This window comes from Phaseolus vulgaris, chromosome 3, assembly GCF_000499845.2.
Source record: "Phaseolus vulgaris cultivar G19833 chromosome 3, P. vulgaris v2.0, whole genome shotgun sequence".
Taxonomy (NCBI): domain Eukaryota; kingdom Viridiplantae; phylum Streptophyta; class Magnoliopsida; order Fabales; family Fabaceae; genus Phaseolus; species Phaseolus vulgaris.
Genome location: NC_023757.2, coordinates 40460382 through 40480698, shown reverse-complemented (window position 1 = coordinate 40480698; position 20317 = coordinate 40460382). Strand labels below are relative to the sequence as shown.

The 20317-nt window shown below is 31.4% G+C and overlaps 2 protein-coding genes across 3 annotated transcripts; both read right to left on the bottom strand.

Moving 5' to 3' along the window:
• Nucleotides 1-527: 527 nt before the first annotated feature.
• LOC137805634 (uncharacterized) lies at nt 528-1412 on the bottom strand. Its single transcript, XM_068605575.1, has one exon. It carries the CDS (start codon nt 1410-1412, stop codon nt 528-530), a length of 885 nt encoding a protein of 294 aa, XP_068461676.1.
• Nucleotides 1413-5793: 4381 nt separating this feature from the next.
• Nucleotides 5794-13468, bottom strand: LOC137807685 (transcription factor BIM1). Of its 2 annotated transcripts, none has more exons than XM_068608444.1 (10): nt 12380-13468; nt 11647-12039; nt 9343-9445; nt 9112-9239; nt 8070-8175; nt 7853-7922; nt 7675-7770; nt 7011-7453; nt 6351-6486; nt 5794-6256 (listed from the first exon to the last, which is right to left on the bottom strand). In XM_068608444.1, exons 1-10 carry the CDS (start codon nt 12393-12395, stop codon nt 6152-6154), a joined length of 1596 nt encoding a protein of 531 aa, XP_068464545.1. In that variant the 5' UTR covers nt 12396-13468; the 3' UTR covers nt 5794-6151. The 2 variants fall into 2 exon arrangements, with proteins under 2 accessions (XP_068464545.1, XP_068464544.1); XM_068608443.1 differs by having other exon boundaries at nt 7011-7456; nt 12380-13214.
• Between the last annotated feature and the right edge of the window lie 6849 nt (nt 13469-20317).

The following is a 20317-nucleotide window of genomic DNA, read 5'->3' as shown; positions in this document are numbered from 1 at the left end:
GACGCTCCAATATGAGAATCAACTCCCACATCTGTAGTTTCCAAACCATCAAGAGAAGAAAAGTGATTTTGAAGGACCAACGATATTGCTTTAACATCCCCAAGATATTTAGCCTTTCGAGGGGAGGGATGAGGCGACTGAGATGGTACAGTCACAATAGCAGAGACCTCCACATTAGGAACTGGAGCATTAGTATCCGCATGTGATTTAACCCTCTGAGGAGAGGTAGTACGCAACGGAGATGGTACAATCACAGGAACAGATACCTCCACATGATGATCATCAATAAAAGTTGTTGAATTTGACTGAGTCCTTAGCTTGCATAACAGCAAGTGAGTCCAAAGTGGGAGTGGACAACCCCTGCTTGGGTGAGGACCTATCATGATCTGAAGCATCTTCAAGAGGAGGCATATCTGCAAAAACATCCTCCCCTCCATCTGTTTCATCAACTTTCAACTTATCAATGAGGCCTTCCACGAGTTTTGTCTCCGGATCTTTTTTCCTATATTCTTTACGTTGTTTAGGAATCACGGTCCTCCCTTGGTCCCGTTCATCAGAAGATGTCTTCTGAGAAGGTTTATGTTGAGGCCCAAGAACACGACCCTGGTCATGGATCGCCCACACTGAGCAAGCTCGTGCCCAATCATCTTACAATGAGAGCAAAAAGGAGGGAGCCATTCATATTCCACACCAGCTACAAAAGCAAAGTCTGGACGTTCAACCAAAAGTTGATCGGAGAGAGGGGACAGAAGATCAATATCCACCAACACTCTAGCAAACATACCCCTATTCTTTCTCATAGTATGCTCATCCAAAGACAAAGGAGTACCAAGGCCTCTAACGATGGAATATATTGTATTTGGTTTCCAATACTCCAAAGGCAAATGGTAGATTCTAACCCATGTCTGAGTTTTGGTATTCTTCATGGTAGCTGGGACAAAGTCTTTTGTCCAGGCAAACAATCTCAATAAACCAGGAGATAACTTGAGGGAACCCATTCCGAGGGCCCATCTCATGTCTTCTATAGAAGCGAATTCAAACTCATAGAAACCCTTTCCAAGAGGAATTGCTTTCCATGGTCCAAGAGCTTTCCACACCGGCTGCAACTTTTTAGTTAAATCCAGGTGTGTGAGAAGTTTATTCCCCTTAGATAGAATAACCCAACCATGGAGATGGGTTTTGCAATCCTCAAGACCAGCCAAGTAATCTGCCCCATCAATCTGGACAGCAATCATGTCACCCTTAATACAAGGGGTAGGTAGTTGGGACAAAGAAATATCACATGTATTTCCCAAAGCCTGAGCAAAAGTCTTCCTTTGACCGGACATGGAATATACTTTATTATCAGGACAAACTTTTCGATCGATCAAACAAGTCCATGGAAGGAGGAAACCCGCAGAGCCCTCCACCATTTTAAAAGGCTAACAAGTTGCCGCCAAAAACTTCCGCAAAACCCTAAAACCCCCAAATCTTCAAATTAGGGTTTTGCTGGCGGTGCTTGGAGCTCCGTCAATTGAAGTTTCGTTTCAACCAATCACCTTTGTGCTGGACTGCGAAGGTGTTGATCGGAATTAAGGCTGGGGCGGTGAGGTTCCGATTTGAGGAATTAGGGCACCACTTTTTCACAATCTCGGTGGAGAGAACCAGCGCGGCGCAATATGGGTGGACCAGCTGCGACACCCGACGGGACAGCCGCAAAAGGACGAACCACTCGCAGGTGGCTGCAGCGACACGGCGAGGCGCACGACGCACGTATTCCTTCTTCGTATTCTTTTCTCCGAGAAAATATTAATTTATTATGAATTGTTCAGTTAAACAATATTAGTTGGAAGATTGAGAGACAAAATATTTTAACAAAACTTTGATTACTGAATTTTCAATATTTTATTATTGCTTAGTTTTATTTATTTATTTATTTATTAATTATTTTTAATGTAAACTTAGACAAGTAATAATTTTTTAAGGAAATTTTTTACTCCACACTTCCTTTTATAAATAAAGTTTCGTTTTTTTTTAGTAAAAGTCTTCATATATTATTTTTTATTTTTTGTTACTATATACTAAATTTTATATTTTAAATGAGTTAAATAAAAGAAAAACTAAATAAATCTATCAATTAAAACTAAGTCCATGATTTTTCAATTTTAAAATAAGTTAAATTTAATTTTTTACTTTTTTTATTCGTTGTCAATGATAAATCCAATTATTAACTTTTCAATATCACGTTTTTTAACTATTAATTATAAATATTTTAGTGTTTTTATATTTACAAATTTATTTAATATATACTTATAGAGGTGACCTTAATTTCGTGAGAAAATTGTTTACGTCATTATTTTTTTCATTTTATATATTAAGATTATTTTTTGTCCTCTTGGATAAAATTTTCATAGTTTGAATCGCTTCAACAAAAAGAGAATTAAGAGAAATCTATCATTAAAATTAGAAATTATAATTTAAATTTTAAATTTTAAATCATAAAAACGAGTTTAATTAAAAAAAAATCTTTCTGTTCATGATAAATTTTAATTATTAAGTTTTCAATCTTATAGTTTTATTTTTCATTTATTAATTGATATATATATATATATATATATATATATATATATATATATATATATATTAGCTAAGTTAATAAACAACCCAAACCGTAGGAGAAACAAAAGGTAGTGAAGAAAAAAAAAGGAAGATAAATATGTGAGCAATAGAGTAAAAAAACTAAATATTGTTGATGCAAAGAAAAAAGAGAAAGAAATGACATGAAAAGCATTAGAAAGTAGTAGGAATTTCTGAAATATAAAAGCATGAATAGTGGGGAAGTGAAAAGAAGAAGAAACAGTATATTTAGTAAGCATTTTACGTAGCCTTCAAATGAAAAAAAAAAACTACTTCTTAAATTATCTAAAATCATTTTTTTAGTTTTTACATTCTAAAATTTATGTAAAAGACAAACACATACCACCAGAACACAACATCTTATTAAGATTTTGGGTCCCAAATAGTCAACCTAAATACAACAAAGTCAACATCTTTGTCCCAACAAACAATCTAATGCACAGTCTCAGTTGACGATGATATGCACATTTCCCAATAAATAATACATATCAAAAGCACCAAATTATAGTCAGAAACAGTTACCACTCCCAATCACACATCACTATAAAGCGGTTTTTGTTTTTTCAGTTAAATCAGTTTTTATTAATTTTAAAATATGACAAGTTTAATCTGTGATGACTTCAATAGTTTTTTTGAGAAAATTTGTATTAAGTTTTTTATTGGTGCAGACTAAAATAAAGAATTTGAAGAAAGAAATTTGATAAAGAAAAAGAAATTGAATGAAGTGCATGTGATTGATAGTGTGCATTGTTTTTACCACAATATCCGGGCACAGGAAGAGGATAAGGTAGGTGTCCACAGCAACACACAATGTTTCAATGCAACAAATAACTACAAACGATTCTGAGTTGAAGATTGAAGTGATGCAAGGAAGAAGACAAGCCATGCACTCACTGCACATGCAATTCCTGCTCCTAAAATTTAACATTTTGCCTTCAATGGAAGTCCTCTTCAAGCTCACATTTTACATTTTCGACCAACTGCTGTACTTCACAATGATTTTTCGAAGAATTACCTAAATAGTACAATGCAGTCATTGTTATTCACAAGATCAACTTTTTTCAATATAAAAAAAATATATTCAACATTTTCCTAAAACTCCTTTTTATATGTCTCTTCTAATAAAAAAATGTGTCTTGAAATGAGCTTCAAAACGTATGAAGCTCGGACACTTCTATTAGATAGCATGTCCGTGTCGGACATACGTATCGGACACGACATTCATTGAACACTTATCATTGAAATGTCTAATTCAAAAAATATTTGTTAGATTTCTAACAATTTTAACACGATTCTTACACAATTTTAAAGAAAAGAAATACATTAATTTTCTAAAAACTCAAATTTATTGTATAAATTTTTATTACAATTATAAAAATAAGAAACAAATCATTTTGAAACAACAATGAAAAAACATCTTTCTGCTAAAAAAAAGATTGAAACATACTTGTACAGATAAATCTTCATTGTTAATTTATAAAATTCATAATGATATAATATATACATTCGTGTCCCTGTGTCCTATATTTTAGAAATTATACGTATTTTAGTGTCCGTATCAGTATTTGTACTACATAGTTCAAAACACAATAATCTATTTAGTATTTTTAAAAAAATATTTTCATAAATTTCTAGAAAACTCAGCCATTTTAATGTGATTCACTTTACATATAACACTATATGCATTTATTTACTTGCTTGATGACATGAACTTAAAGGGAGATATACTAGATCAATTTATATAGTTTTGTAGATTTTTATAATAATTAAAATCACGAAACATAATGAAATTAAGAATTGAAAGCCACCAATTGAGGTGAGTTTCTTCGTGTAAGGTGTCGGCATTATGCAAATTGCAGAATAGTAGTGCGTTGTATATATTCAACTGTTAAACACTTCACCATTCATCATAGTCAACTCCTAATTTGTTCACAGCATCAAAGTGGCAAACACACAATTTCAAACCACCTTTTTCTCAAACCATAATCCTCCGTCACGCCCAAATTAGGATTTGCATTCAAATTTTTTTTTAAAATGCAGACAACAGATGATGGAGTATCTTCTTTGAGTGCTTTGAAGGATTGTTTTTGTCAAATCAAACAGAGTTTGAATAGATGGAAACAGGGAAAGTTTTTCCAATTCTATAAATTATCTAAACACCTAAAGATAATGTCACAAATGGTGCTAATGGTAACACTAACCCAGGGATTTTCATAAGTAGCAAATTATTTATTCACCTTTCATAACACAGCTTATATTAATGCATGTTGCTTTCATCTTCAACGTTTGTCTCAATTCACAACCGTTAACATGAGCCATTATCAATTAAGTGACTAATAATTAATTGACTAATTAATTAAGTGAGTTGCTATTTCAAAAGCTGTAACATAAAAGCGACTAATTGTTGACTTTTGAATGGGCCCAAATCCTAATATACAATGTAATGCAAGCCACATATACTCACCTTAACTCTTTCTCTTAAATTTTACACTATTAATAATTTATTTTTATTTTTATTTTTTTTAGTTAAACTTGGGTCGCATTGCTTAACTAAAAATAAAGTTGTTTGTATAACATATACTTTAAACGCACTTCTATTTTTACAAACCGCATCGGTCATGCAAGACTCAAGCTTAAATTACCTTTACAAATATACATTCAGATTTTTTTAGATTCAACTTACATATGAACAATCTATTTAATTCATTAAATAATATATGAAAAAATAAAATTTGAATTGAAATTGAAATGAACATGTGTGGATACTCAGGGAAGTCTATGGGTAAAACTTCAGTATAAAAAACCAACATTAAAATTTTCATCGTCTTATTTTGTTAATGATATAGATAACACCTTTGAATAAATTGAGGATATTGACAGACAGACAGAAGTTTTATTTTTCTGTAATATTTTGATATGCTTGTAATCGACATAATGACTGTTTTGGTTCCACGGTCATGAAGGTTTTTAAATTTTAAAATACCGTAAGCAAGGGGGAACCTTCAAACTTATAGTTGCGTTCAAAACACAATCGTGATTCAAATCGTTTCAATAGTTGCGTTCTTATAGTTTTCTAACTTTGATCCCTTATCAACTTTTCTTGGCTATTATAGTATCCAAACATTCTAAATATATAATAGGTTTCGTTGTAGTTTACACCATTTCATAAGAATTCAGTAGAGCGCCAAAACCAATGTTAAACAATACCAGGAAAACGAAATGTCCAACAATATTGAGCAAATAAAGGACTCAGTTTACAAACTTTACATGAATAGAAGCTGTGGTTAAAAAATAGCTTCTCAATTAGTATGGAAGCCTTTTATATTTATATGATTCATATTATTCTGTTGGGGTGAGCCTAACGATCCCAACAAACTAAGAAGACGCTGAATGTACAGTCGATCTCACCCTCGCAGGATAGCAGGCCAGCAGAAGACATAAATACCCCTTTCAAAAATTAATTTTAAAAAGTTACCCCAAATAATTAATAATTAATGAAAATTATAATAAGGAAAGAATGAATATAACGGTCCAATTAATTTCTGCAGATCTTTAGCTTCTTAATTGCTTGGTCAGACTTCCCAGAGCTAGCAACTCTAGAGCGCATCACCTTTTGGTTGTTAGAAGGTACTTCACCATCCTAGGGGAACATCGTCCACAAATTAGATAATGTACAATGTAGCATATGTTCGAAACAAAGACCCGGCAAATGGGTAATTAGAGTGTCAATATACCTTAGCACTACACACTGACACTGGTATTGTTGGTCTGATGTTTGCCTGCTTACCAAGTTCAATTTGCACTGAGATGCTAGCCTGTGACAAATCCACCCCTGAACTTTGCAGTGCATGTGTAAGCGTATGCAGCAACCTGTCCAAGTATAATACATTTATCTTAGTATGTTATAATCAAAATGCTCCTACAAATCACCGTTGCTTTGCTATCCTCATTGCTAAGACCGACCGGGTCCACAAAAATGTTGAGAAAATTATTTGGACTAGTTTCTAATACTGCATAATTAATTGTTTGAATGGAACAGAGCAGCACTCTATACCATCATTGCATGAGACAACTGATCTAATACAAAGAGATGAATTGGAAATCCTAATCACAGAAAGAAGTGAATTTAGTCTAAATTAAGGTTGCATAGCATAATCCAGTGACTCTTCAGCATCATCCTAGGATCAAGATAAGTACGATGAAACAATAATAAGTTATTAAAGAGCATGTCTCCATAACACCTGCCACATCTCCGTTCCCTTTAAATGAATGATTACTAGAGAATAGATCCATTTTTATGCCCAACTGACCAACATAAGTTCAAAATGGTATGGCGATTTCGAAAATGTTTTCTTATTATACACAAAACAAATACACATAATATAAATCCTCACCCTTTTGAGTACACACTTGATATGCTAATTGCACCACCTTCAATAGCGAGTTCTTTCTCTTTCAGCTTTTCACTGGTAGCCGCCATGGTCTGACACTCCACTGAAGGTTGATATTTGTTCTCGGCATCAGAACCCGGTCTATGCGCGAGCTGAGACACTAAGCCACCTGGACCGCTCATTTGTGCTGGAGAGAAGAAATTTAGCTGTGAAGAAATAGGAATTGGAAAAGCCTTGTTCATTATTCCAGCCTGATGGTCCATTGTCTTGGAGGTAGTTGGTGTACTCAAGCCAGATTCTACATTCTGGGTACTCCCAGGAATTGTTGGGGAGATGCTAATATTTTTCTCCTCATTCTTTGAAGCAAAAAGCAGTGTTGGAGATGGACTTGACCCATTATCAGTGCCACGATGTTGAAAGCTTTCTGCTGGCTTGTCATTATTTCTCTGCTATAAAATAAAAAATTGCAAAATAAGTTTTTGGATGGTTCGAAAATCGTTATTATATTTCTAAATTCAAATTCGTTGCAACAGGCTATTCGTACTAATGAATGAAACCAACAGAGATATGCGATTTAAATGATAGGAAATAGTAAATATCTCAAGGAAGGTAATGTTTTTTTCCTTTAAATCCTGCGCAGCTTATGATAGGTATATTTGGTATTTACCCATGGCATCAATTTTTCTTGCTCGTTACTCCACCCTTGAAATGAACCTTCATACTTGTGCACCTTCTCTTGTAAAAAATGAATATACTCAATGACCTAGAAATATTTCAGATTGAGCACTAATCAGAAATATTGCAATCTTATAACATAAAAACTATATCATCTGACATGAATGTACCTCTAATAAAAAAGATGCTTTGTCCCTCTTTTGGTCACTGTGTGGAATAAGCTCTCTTAGCATTTGGAATCTGCATGATTAATTCAAATGTTCTGTCAGAAGACTATGAACACTGTAAGGAAATTTGCTTTTTAACTATGTTAGTTTATATTCAGTTCATAAATAATAAAGTAAAAAGGAAAGTCCCTTTAAGCCAGCATTGGCAGGTAACACATGCCTGTCATTAATTTTGCTCCTTCTCCGCTGTTCTGTTGCAGAGTGTTTTGATCTTGGTGTGTTTGGCTTTTGATCGGTACTCTTACCATCCACTTTCACCGTCAGATCTGTCGAAAATAATCACATAAATTAACTTGGTCAGAAAATTTTAAACAAATGACTTTTAGAACAAATAATAAAAAACCTGCGTCAATTTCCTTCTCAGCCCGGCCAAAACGATGTAATTACAAAAATAAAAATTAAAAAGTGGTTGTTGTACTCAAAATTTTCTCCTTACTCCCTCTTTATATTAAAATTAAAACACAAAAGCGAAGACATAGGAAGAATAATTATTAAATAAAAGATATAGTTGATGCTAAGTATCACCGGAAAGCAATAATAAAAAATAGAATAAGAATAAATAAATTAAAAAAAAATGTATCACCGGAAAGCATCACAAATTCGACTTGTTTTGGCTTGAGACTCCTCACTAAAGTCTCCCAAATATTACTTGAACAAAGAGAAATGTAATTGTACAATATTTTTATTTATAATAAACTTCTTCTAACACATTTTCTATTATTAGTTAAAATTTATTAAAAACTATAAAAATTATAAGTGAAGACTCTTTAAATAAAGAACGAGATCACACAAATTAATGTTTTTCTGATATTTTCATACAACATAGAGAGAGGTAAAGAAGAAAAAAAAATGTGAGATAAAATTATATATATGTATATATACAATGGGACAAAATAAAATAAAATATTAAAAAAATATCATAAAAATGATGAATAAATAATATGTTTTTAAAATTAGAGAATAAAAAAAACTGTTTGTTTAGCTACTGATTCATTCATAGTAATAAATTTAAAACTTATTAATTCCTGAAATTTCAGAAAATGCCCGATACTGTGTATAAAACCCAATATCTAGTTACAACTGTACAGCTAAAAAGAGAAATTTAACATGAAAATTATTGAGCCAGCTGAGCATATTGCATTAAAGAGGTACGGGCAATGGGTATGGTGCACCTTTCTCAAGAATGGAATATTAAAAATTACCTCTTTGGTTATTGGAAGGTTCTTTCTTGAGAAAAAATGTTTCTTCGTTCTCCAGGGCTTCATCCTGGGCACTGTCCCTTGCGGACTTCATCATTTCAATAAAACTCTGGCTCTTCTGCCCAGTTGTCCTGTTGATTCAATTCCACAAATACAACATAAACATTAATAAAATTAAGAAGACAAAAAAAGGCGTATAAATATGGAAGTGGAGGCAGAGAGAGAGAGACTAACTGAGACGAAGAGCGAGAGCTGAAGCTATCGTGATGATTGGTGCAAAACGACTGCGAGGTCCGCTCCGTTGATGTCCACTGTCCTAGTTTTGTCGCCGCACACTCTGTCTCCGAATAAAACCGTTAGACATGCTTGTAATAGACAGACTAGATATATGCATATACTATGCAATTCATATTTAATACTGTCATTATTTCTACTGTTTTTTTATGGCCTAATACCGATAGACAAGCACTGAATTTGGTCTGGCTAACAAGTTCATTTCGCTACTTCGGTCTATCTATGGCATTGCATGTAAATCTTAAATGAATCAAGGAACACATGTAAGTTCATGTTACTAGACCTTAAGTTCATGAATCAACAGACACACTATGTAGAAGTTGTTTTTTTTTCACCTTGATAATCTTATGAAAAAATATTTGAACATATATTTTTCATAATCTTTTAAATAATACAAACATAATTTTCCTATTGAAGATATATGACTTTTTCCATCTACTGGTTAAATTTCTCAGCATCTATATTAAGATTTTTTTTTTATTGCCTCCGTTGTAAACACAAAAGTAAAAAATTCATAATATGAACGAACAACTAAAATTGACAATAATATTAACTAGACATAATCAGATTATTTCTTCTGTAGGTGACTCAACAATGCGTGAGAGAATATATAAACACACACACACACGATATATATCATTTCCAAAAATAATAGAAAATGTCCCTTGTATTTCACGATTTTTTTAATTATATTTAAAAAAAATGCATTGGTCACGTACAAATGTTTTAAAAATAAAAAATAAAAAAAAATAATTTAATATATATTATTATGATAATTATAGTTGAATATTCCATAATATAAACTAGAATGAAATTAGGTATATAACATGTTTAAAATTAAAAAAAAAAAAAGATAAATAACCAAATTTCCCCATAAATATGTAAGGATGGTTTATATAGATCTTAAAAAATGAAAATATAATTTAATTTATAAGTGTGTAAAAAATTCAAACTGGTTCATATAACATTATAGCTTTAAAACAAAATATATCTCTAATCCTATAAAACTTATCAATAATAGTATAGCTTAATGATGAAATAATATATGATTTACTGTTAAATTATTTAATAAAAACATATTTTAATAGTAAAATAGTCCTATTAAACTTAACAATCGGACATAGTTTCATAAAATTTATTAAAACAAATGTTTCCTTTTCTCAATAACAAAATTAATAGTGTCTTCCACATTTTGGGTCCAGGTCATTTACTTAATTAAAACAGAAATTACTAAAATCAACACTCGTCAATTTATTTATAGAGAATATCTACAGCTTTAAAACTTTAAAATTCATTTCAATTTTAGATTCATTAAGATGTATTTGTCCAAAAAGAAAAATTATACTTAACTCGATACAATGTATCAACTTTTAAAAAGAAATCAACTTAAAATTAAGAAATGACATTTGGAACGAATAAAAATATAAAAGCAAGAGTAATTATTTTTTTTAAAAAAAAGTGACGTGACTTAACAATGATGAAAATCACTTTTTAAAATACTTATAAAAAGAGGGTTCTGATCTACGTGGAATGATAGATTTTAACAAGTAAACCATGCTTAATTTTAAGCAAGTGGGTAGAGTATAGTATTTCAACAAACTTTAAGAATACTGTATTATTTTTGCAAAAAAGAATACACAACAAGTTTGTCAATTTGAAAGTAGTTTAATATGATTATTTATTTATGAAAAATTATGATTTTTTTTTTGTTTTTGACAATATTTCGTAACTTTATTGTGTCTAGTATTTTACTTTATTTTCCTCTAAATATGTTTGGATAATGTTTTAATTAATGAAATGAAATAATTCAGATAAGGTTTTCGACACGAAAATAAAATTTAAAAAAATTTAAGGACAAAAAATAAAATTCAGTAGTTACTCATGAAAAAAAAATATTTAAGTCTTATAAAATGTATGTAAATTCTATTTCGTTGGGCGGAAATAGGGAAGGAAGTGTGATTGCTTGACCTTGTTTTAATTTAGGTTTATAAAGGTTAAGGAAAATCCCCCAGAAATCTAGTGGGATAAAATATCCAATAAGCATTTATTCAATAAATTATGATGATATGAAATTTATGGAGATAAGATGAAAATTATTTTATTTTATCAAAGAAAAAAATTAGTAATAATCAATAATAATAACTTAAAAAAGAATTATAAATGTTAATTATTATTATTTTATAAATTAAAACAAATTGGGTGAAGTTTTTCTAGAGAGAGAGATAGAGAAAATTTATGGTTTACCTCCAATAGAGGGTTTGTCGCCCGAATTATTCTCCTTTCCTGTTTTGTCCCTCTTCCCCGCCGATGAGTCTTCCCACAAAGTGAAACCGCTGGAAGTAGTGTATGAACTGCAGTTGGAGTTCTCATCGTTCCTGTCCGTACTAGTTGCTGGACGCACGAAAAGGGACGTCTCTGCTTTCGGAAGCCTTTGATTATTATTGTTATTGTTATTATTAACATACGAAATGTGGTTAATGCTGTAAGTCCCAATTCCTCCAGGTAAGAGATGCTCAACGGAGGGTCCTGCCTTCTCAACCACCCATGATATTTCATCTGTGGCTTCTTCCTTCGCACTCCCCTTCGTCTCTAGCCGTTCCAGTGGCTGCAGGAAATCATGAGTCTTCAGACAACTCCCTGTATGTTCACAGGTCAAAAACGCCAATAAGATCGATGCAAGTCAACGGAACACAAACCTAATTCATTCGTTCCTCGCAACTTCTCAGCACACTAAACTTATTATAAACCGCTCTCACACAGGATCACAACGCAACAGAACTCCCGTTCTTTCTTAACGATAAAATTGAGTTTTATAATGTCTCACTTAACTGATACAAAATTGTGATGAAATTAGGGATTATACAGATCAAAACTGGAAAATGAAAGGAAAGAAATATAAAAAAAAAAAAAGTGCACAACAGTTGGTCCAATGAATTAAGTAATTAAAAAAAGAGATAGAAGTAATTAATGGCGCAACCTCCGTTGGCAGTCATGACGGTGGTGGCGGGGAGGAAATCTGGAAAAATCGGCAGCGTGCGGCGGAAGGAGATCTAGATCGACGGCGGTGGCGGTTGGGCGTGAGCGGATCTGAATTGGTGGAGGAGAAGCGAGGAGGTGAGAGGAGAAAGGAAAGGGGAAAGTGAGGGGAAGGAGTAGAGGAAGGTGGAGGGAGAAGAGAAAGAGAAGCAGGCACATGCAGTGTGGGTGGAAGGGGAAGAGAAGAGAAAGAGAAGAGATGAGAGAGAGGGTGGGAAGGGTATGTATCGTGGAGTGTGAGTGTTGTTTGGGTTGGAGAAAGAAAGAAGGGAGAGAAATACTTACATAGACATCTACCCAATACGTAAGCATTACACACCTCCACTCCGTTAATTACAACGCATCAAAACTCACACGTGTAACACAACAATAAACACCTACCTTCGTTTCATAACCCCGGCCACCGCCTCCACTCACTCCCTCCAACTTTTCATCCTGTACCAACAAACATGCTTTATTAATCTTCTCATCCTTCCTCTATCGTTAAAACCCCTGCCACCACTCTCAGGAATGTTTCGGTTTATTAAACTCTTTCACTCTCCTTCAATTTTAAACTTCATTCTTTACCATTTTTTATAAAACAACTTCGCTATTTACTTTTAAAATACCGAATCAAGCCTTTCAACCAACATCTATTCTGTCAGGATATAAATGTTCAAATTAACTTTTTACATGCAGAATTAGTTTCTTTTTTACAAATAAAAAATGTCAATTTCATCACGAACATATAGGTTAATCTGGGTGGAGAGGGAAGCCTAACTTTTGAAGGACACCTCATTTCTTCTCTGCAATAGCTGGCTGGATATATAACTGTATGGGCGAAAGCAGAGCAGTACCGTAGAGAAAATTAATCTAACAAAAGGATATTATGAAAAGTGATTTATTATAAATTAATATTAAAGAGTTTAAATGTGACCCGTGATTAAATAGCAAAACGAGAAGCCTTTTTGAGTTGTGTGAAAGAGTTGAGGTGAGAGAGAGAGAGAGAAGGGTAACGGGAGCGTTGACACGGGAACAGGAGGTAGTTGACGTGCTTAAATGAAATTAAGAAAGCTTAAATAGAGGCCTGAGGTGATGATTAGCGCACAGATCCCTAGCAATATTATGTGCCTGTTACTAATTAAACTCCTCCATTTTTTTAAGTAACTCGAAATGGATTTACATTTCCCCTGTTTGGTTTTTATCCAAAAAAGATGAAAAAAAAAAAGAATGAAGACAGAGAAAAGGAACAGAAGATGTTGGTGGTGAGGGAGGAAAAGTCACGTGCCGCACCACCTCACCTCCACTCTTCATATCCCCTGATGTTATGATGGATCTTTTTGGCTGTGCCGTCAAACGCGCCATTTTTTATTTTTTTGTTTTACTTTTAAATCTACCCTTCTCTCCTTTCCATCATATATATCATGCCATCACCTATGCCTCCATGTGCATGCCCTTCAAGATTCTCCCTCTCTTACCCACCCCACATAACTTTTATTTATATTTTACTTACAAACTAATATCCTATTTTTACCATAATATTTTTAATGTTTTAAAACTTATTATGTCACTTTCTTACTAGCTACAGAAATCGATATATCAATCTCAGCAATTTTGAATCATAAACAGTTTATCCATTCAAACCCTAAACTGCAAATATTATTCAGTGATGCGCATTAGCAAGTAAAATAATTAAAAGCGCAAACTGACACCGAATCATGGCAATTAATTAGAAACTTTATCATCTGCCTATCCACGCTTTATGTTGATTCCTGCATTTTATAAGTTAAATTCCATACATGCTGTTTTATGTATTTAGTTGTAATTAAGATAAAATTTAGAAAATTGTGACGTTAGCGAGTTGATTATGCAGAGACATGTGAGTTTTGAAGGTTTGTCGTGGGCTTTCTCTTTCCGCGGGGTGCAGCTTCCCTCTACCTTCTTTGTGTTTGTGTTTTGTTTTGTTTAATAGTGTTTTACAATAATTGTTTGTTTACATGAGTTTTAATTAAAGAAAGAGAAGAATATGATGAATTGATTAATGAAACGATTCTTTAGCCCTCCGACAATCATGGCGAGCATTTACACTGTGATGCAAAGATACAATGGTACAGCTTGGAGTTACGATTTCCATGCATCTTTACCTTTCTTCTTTCTCTTTTGGGATATATAAATACACACACAACTTATCTTTGCTTCGGAGTACACTAATTAATCCATTCCAACAAACTACACACACTCAATTTTCGGACACATGGCGTTGCTTTCTGCCATCAAATATAAAACTGCACGCCTTTTATTCATCATAAATAGTGGTCATGGTTTATTAAGACTTCAAACTTCTAGTTGGCAAACAACCTATTGAACATGCATCCGCAAATTCTTAGATTCTTTGTTAGGGAGATAAATACCACTAAAATTTGAATATAGTGAGTTATGGAGAAATTTTTATAAAAATCAGAACACTCAACTCGAAAACAGTGATTTATAAATTGTAATGGATAAAGTAGACCTATATAGTACTTGAAAATGATTTATAAATTGTAATGGATAAAGTAGACCTATACAGTACTTGAAACTGGTTGTATAATTGTTGATTGTCGATAATTTTCTTTCTCTTTCTCTTCACTCTAAATCCTTTTCTTTAATTGCTGGTGTTCGGTCGGTGTTTACCTTAAAATGGTACTCCGACAATCAAATAAGTACTCGGTATACGAAGTGTATAGTAAGAACTAGTTAAAAGCGTACCTTGGTCACGGGTCATATGTTGTAATGGATCGAATCTATCATATATCAGTATTAGCTTATTTTTAGGGAAGTTCCCTAATTTTTCGGGGCGTTATCCAAATTTGGTGGGAAGTGTTCCATATTTTTAGAGAGTTTTTGCAATTGCTTTAACTGCTAATTATTGTAACCGCTTTAAATGTGTCTTCAATCGTCCATCACTGAAACTAAGTGACATGACTCGTCTGGTACGACCAATACATAAATAATTTTATACAAAATATTAAAACACAATATTTAATTCAAATAGTATATTTATGAATTTTTTACCCTAAATTTCTAATACAAATTTATATTTATTAACAGGTTATATGGTGTTTTTTTAAAAAAAAAACATATGTTTTAGTGGTGTTTTAAATGTGTAGTTAATTATTTTTCTTTAAATTTAAAATCAACTTTTTAGTTTAAGTAAGTTGGAAGGAAAAAGAATTTTTTTATTTTTCTAATTAAACTCCTTTTACTTAAATAATTTTTCTATAAATATTTTAATTGATGTTAGAGATCTGATCGATTATATATATGTTCAAATTATAGTATATAAGAGATTCAAATATCATATTACAAGTTGATATTGTATGACTTTCAAGAATAAGATGTGTAATAGAAATATATACTAAGCTACTAAACCAAACTAGTTGTATTGGTTGCAAAAAAAATTCTATGGTTTCAAATAAGACGATAGACAATGGTATTCACCAATCTCTTTCAAATTATGCTTTTTTTACTTACCAGATTCATTTGTCCAATGGTAATGACATGGTACTCTTTAAAAATCATCTTATTAAAATAAAGATGTTACCTATATGATCAATGATCTTGACAACCTCATTCTTTCTTAAATTTGAAGTTGTTGTGCTACTATTGATTGTTAATATTTGTCAAAGAAAATACACATTAAGTCTAGGTATTCTTGATGATGCATGCTTAGCTTTAAAACATTTTCCACTCTAATAGATTACTCTCAAAAATTACATCAACATTTTAATGATTCTTGGTCATTAAATATTCGATGCAAAATGTATACTTTGATTTGTTTCTAAAATTTATTTTAAACTCTTCCCTTACACCGCTTTGTATGTATAATAAGATTATGCATGATTTTTCTAAATCATTTGTGAAATTTAGTTGAAATATAATTTTTTTTGTTTTTGTTTTAAAAAGCTAACGTGATTTAATGACTGTATTTTATCATGCTACTGTAAAAAATTGACTAACAACGCATAATCTCTTTTTAAAATAAGTGTGAAACATGATTTAAAAATATTAACTCATAAGTTTAATCTACTCAACTGAAATTGTGAAATTTAACCTATTTTCTTAGTCGTTCACTCATAAATATTAGTGAAATTTGCGTGATAGTAAATCATATTTATCTAACAAAAACATAACAAAACATATAGAACAACGACTTTTGTATAATCTCATAAAAGATGTACATTTTGCTGAAATTTTTATTCCATCTTTACTCTCTCTTCCTATAATATGTTTTGGATATATTAGGCAGCAGTGAGAACTCGATCTCATGAGAAATAAAAATAATAATTATAAATTATTAGGATATATTTAAATGGCTATTGTTGTTCTGATCTTTTATACATGATCAAAATATATAATTTTGAAAAAGAATTCGAGAGTGTCAGTAGAATATGTATCTACATGATAACTAAATTCTTAATATCATAATTAATTAATAATAACTTATTAGAAAAACAAATGGTCAATTTAATAATCATAATAGTTAAACAGTTACTTATGAACTGTAATAATTATTTTAAAACCAATCTAACAGTCTATCGGAAGAGTTTATAAATATAAATTCTCCAAAAAAAAAATATTATATATTTTTACTTACATGGTTTACTACCATGCACTCTTATCAACTTAAACATCATATCATATCCATGTAATAAGAGTATATTTATTATTTTATTGTCAAAAATTAGTTATATAATCTTATATAGTAAAATTTACAGAGGAAATTTAATACTGTACACTAAATTAAATTTATTAATATATTTAAAAAATGTGAAAATGATATATAAAAAAAATGGAAGAATATAGGTTGCAAAAGTGATGAGCGGTGGGTAAGGCATGGTTTGGTGGGTGGGGTTAGAGATGGAGGCCACGTGAGTTGATCCAAACTCACGTGCATAAAAACAAAAAGGAGTATGCAAAACACAGCAGAAGCTTACACAACCTAACTCAACTTGTATTACCTCCCATAAATCCTATTGCAGAAGATCACACACAGCAGAACTGTACTCTCTGCAATGGGGTCCCCCACTTTATCACTTCTCTACGGTTACCAAAATAACACCAGATATTAATATTATCTTAATTTCAATTTTCTATTTCAAAAATTTCTGAGTTAAGAATACGCATTCTCATGTATCATATTTCTTTTATTACTTTTATTTATTTATTACGTATAAGGAAACGGAGTGTTAAAAATAAAAAGATTCTGATGCGTAAAGACAGCGTACAAGGTTCATGCACGGAGTCGCAACCCTGTGCTTCCTCAACATAAAATATTGCTTAAAGCTCCTTATCGGCATCGACTCTGTTTGGTTACAATAATTGTTTCAGTGTTATTCTAATAAACTCATTAACAAATTAAAACAAAATGTAAAAAAAATCGATTGAGGCCTATTCAATAATTAACCACAACTTTTTCATGCAGGTACCACCATCTCACTATGCTTTACCAATATAATAGATTTTTTAGAGAATGAATTGCACAATCGTACTTAAAAAAACAGAAAGCAGAAATAAAATATAGAACCAAGAACGTGACACTCTAATTCTGTAGTGCAGTGCACTTTTTCAAGTACTAATTCATTTACTTTTTCTATAATATTTCCATCTCAATCATTAGTTATGTTTTTCAGATTTAAGTGGAGTCGGAAGCACACAACACAGAAGATAGATGAACACTGCAAAACGTATACCAGAAAAAAAAAAAAGATAATAGATTGGTTTGATTATTGAAACAAATTATATTACCTTTTAACAGTTTGAAATTGAAACATATAAAAAGTATATGAGAAGGGAAGGTAAATAAGAATTATCAATGTTTGAAGCAAATATAAAGGTGAAAAAATAATTTTATAATTATGCCATGTGGTGGCTGAGAAGGTGGTGACATTCCTCTGTTAAGGAATCAGTTTAGGGATCAGTTAACAAATCCATTTTAATTTAGGTGATTTAATTAATATGAACTCACCCCTCCCACTCTTGAGACAAGTCATGATCCTAATAGAGACATTCTTGTTAATAATCTAATTACAGAGTCGAAGCACAGTTCTAAAGGCTTTTTTGTTTTAATTTATGTTGTGTGTGTTTTGAAGGAGAAGTGAAATGAATATTTAATTAATAAAAAAGTTGTAATTAGCTGTGACTATGAGTTATGCCTTAAGTTAAGCCAACCGATAGGGAATAGAATACCATATCGGGTTCCTGCACGTCTTAATTGAATGGACACGTGTCGAATTCTCCGGAAGACCCGCACCCCATCACGTGATTAAAATGTATAGATACTTTCTCTCTTCACGTGGCCAACTCATCCATCATCGTTGCTGGCTCCACCATATTTACGTTAATTAATTATTAATTTATAAACTTAATCGCTTATGCATATGTATATATGTATGTATGGTTCATCTGTTAAATTTAAATGAAAAAGAGCATACGGGTCACATGAAGTTTTAAATATTTAAAAGTGGCTATGGTTTGTGTCTATTCTAATTAGATACTAGTCACATTTCTACTTCAAAAGCTTCTCCAATCAAAATATTTTGTTTTCCTGTGATAATGAAAGGTCAATTTAGTTACAAAAACTATAATTAACAAAAAAATAAACATTTTTTTACTTTTTTATAGTTTGCTTTTAAATTTCTAAAATTAAATGGGATTTAAATTAAAATAATAACATATATTATAAAACTCTAAAAACATTTAAAAAGTTATTTAAGTTTTTAAAAGTTCGTTAGTATGATAACAACATACAATATGAAAGTTAAATAGATAATTTGTTATTTTCATTAGTCTCAGTTGTGTAGGAAGTCCGCATAGGAAAAAGATAGTGAGTGAGTTAACTAGATTAACTCGTTGGTTTATTAAGTTATAATAAACATAACTAGTTATGAGACAGAGTAGATAAACCTACCTAAAATGATGATTAATTACTGTAATTTTGTATTAACTTATACAATATCTTATTTTTATATTTTTTATTATAATTTTGACATATTATTTATTTGATAAGATATTAATTTTACATTTATTTAGCTCATTTAAATTTTATCTAAAGATAAACTTATGAAGTGAAAAAAAAATGTTTATGTAAATTGAGTCGCAAATTCACGGGTCACCTCTATACATGTCGGACCAACTACTCTTTTAGTGAAGATACATTGTCATCCCTATTTTCACTCTCCTAACATTAGAACGTTTTGGGTAATTTTATTTTTCGGTTGTACACATATAATGCCTACAACTTTTCTCTGTCTAAAGGCTAAATTACATCACAAGTGACCCTTTCAGTCTCAATAATAAAAAACCTAAAAGAGCTGTACACGGTAATTTCTCTCAATAATTAAAAATAGTTAAATAAAAATAGTTAAAATTAGAGAAATAAAAGTTCGAGATGATGAAGTCATGACTAATTGGGTTGAACTAACTAGACACCGTGTTTAATGTTTAGTGAGTGAGCTTAATCATTGTGTCCATTTTATAATTTCTATTTAAAAATATTATTGGTGTGTAGCAATACAAAAATGAAAATTTAATTGTTATCCGCGTAAATAAGTTGCAGATTGACAACTTAACCATGTTAAATCATGTGTTGCTGATTTTCTACCGTTGATTTGTAATTTTGTATGTTTTTCCAATAATAAAATTGCATAATTGTGTGTTTGAACTTCTTGAAAAACGATGAAGAAATGGAATTGAAAGGGAGTAGAAATGGTAATTATATTGTGTAATTGTGTTGGTGAAGCATGAGAAAGGAGTTGAAATGTGGAGTTGAGTGGTAGTGGCATGATGTTGCAAAGTATGTATATAAAGTGACTCTTGAACTACTTTCTACTTTAGCTTTTGTGATGGAAGCGGAGTAGGT

Coding starts and splice junctions, on each gene's coding strand:
- LOC137805634 (XM_068605575.1), bottom strand. CDS start 1,412: ATGGTGGAGGGCTCTGCGGGTTTCCTCCTTCCATGGACTTGTTTGATC.
- LOC137807685 (XM_068608443.1), bottom strand. Junction 8,176..9,111: donor ACCTTCCAATAACCAAAGAG/GTAATTTTTAAT, acceptor TATTTTCGACAG/ATCTGACGGTGAAAGTGGAT. Junction 7,457..7,674: donor AAGAAAAATTGATGCCATGG/GTAAATACCAAA, acceptor TTTATTTTATAG/CAGAGAAATAATGACAAGCC.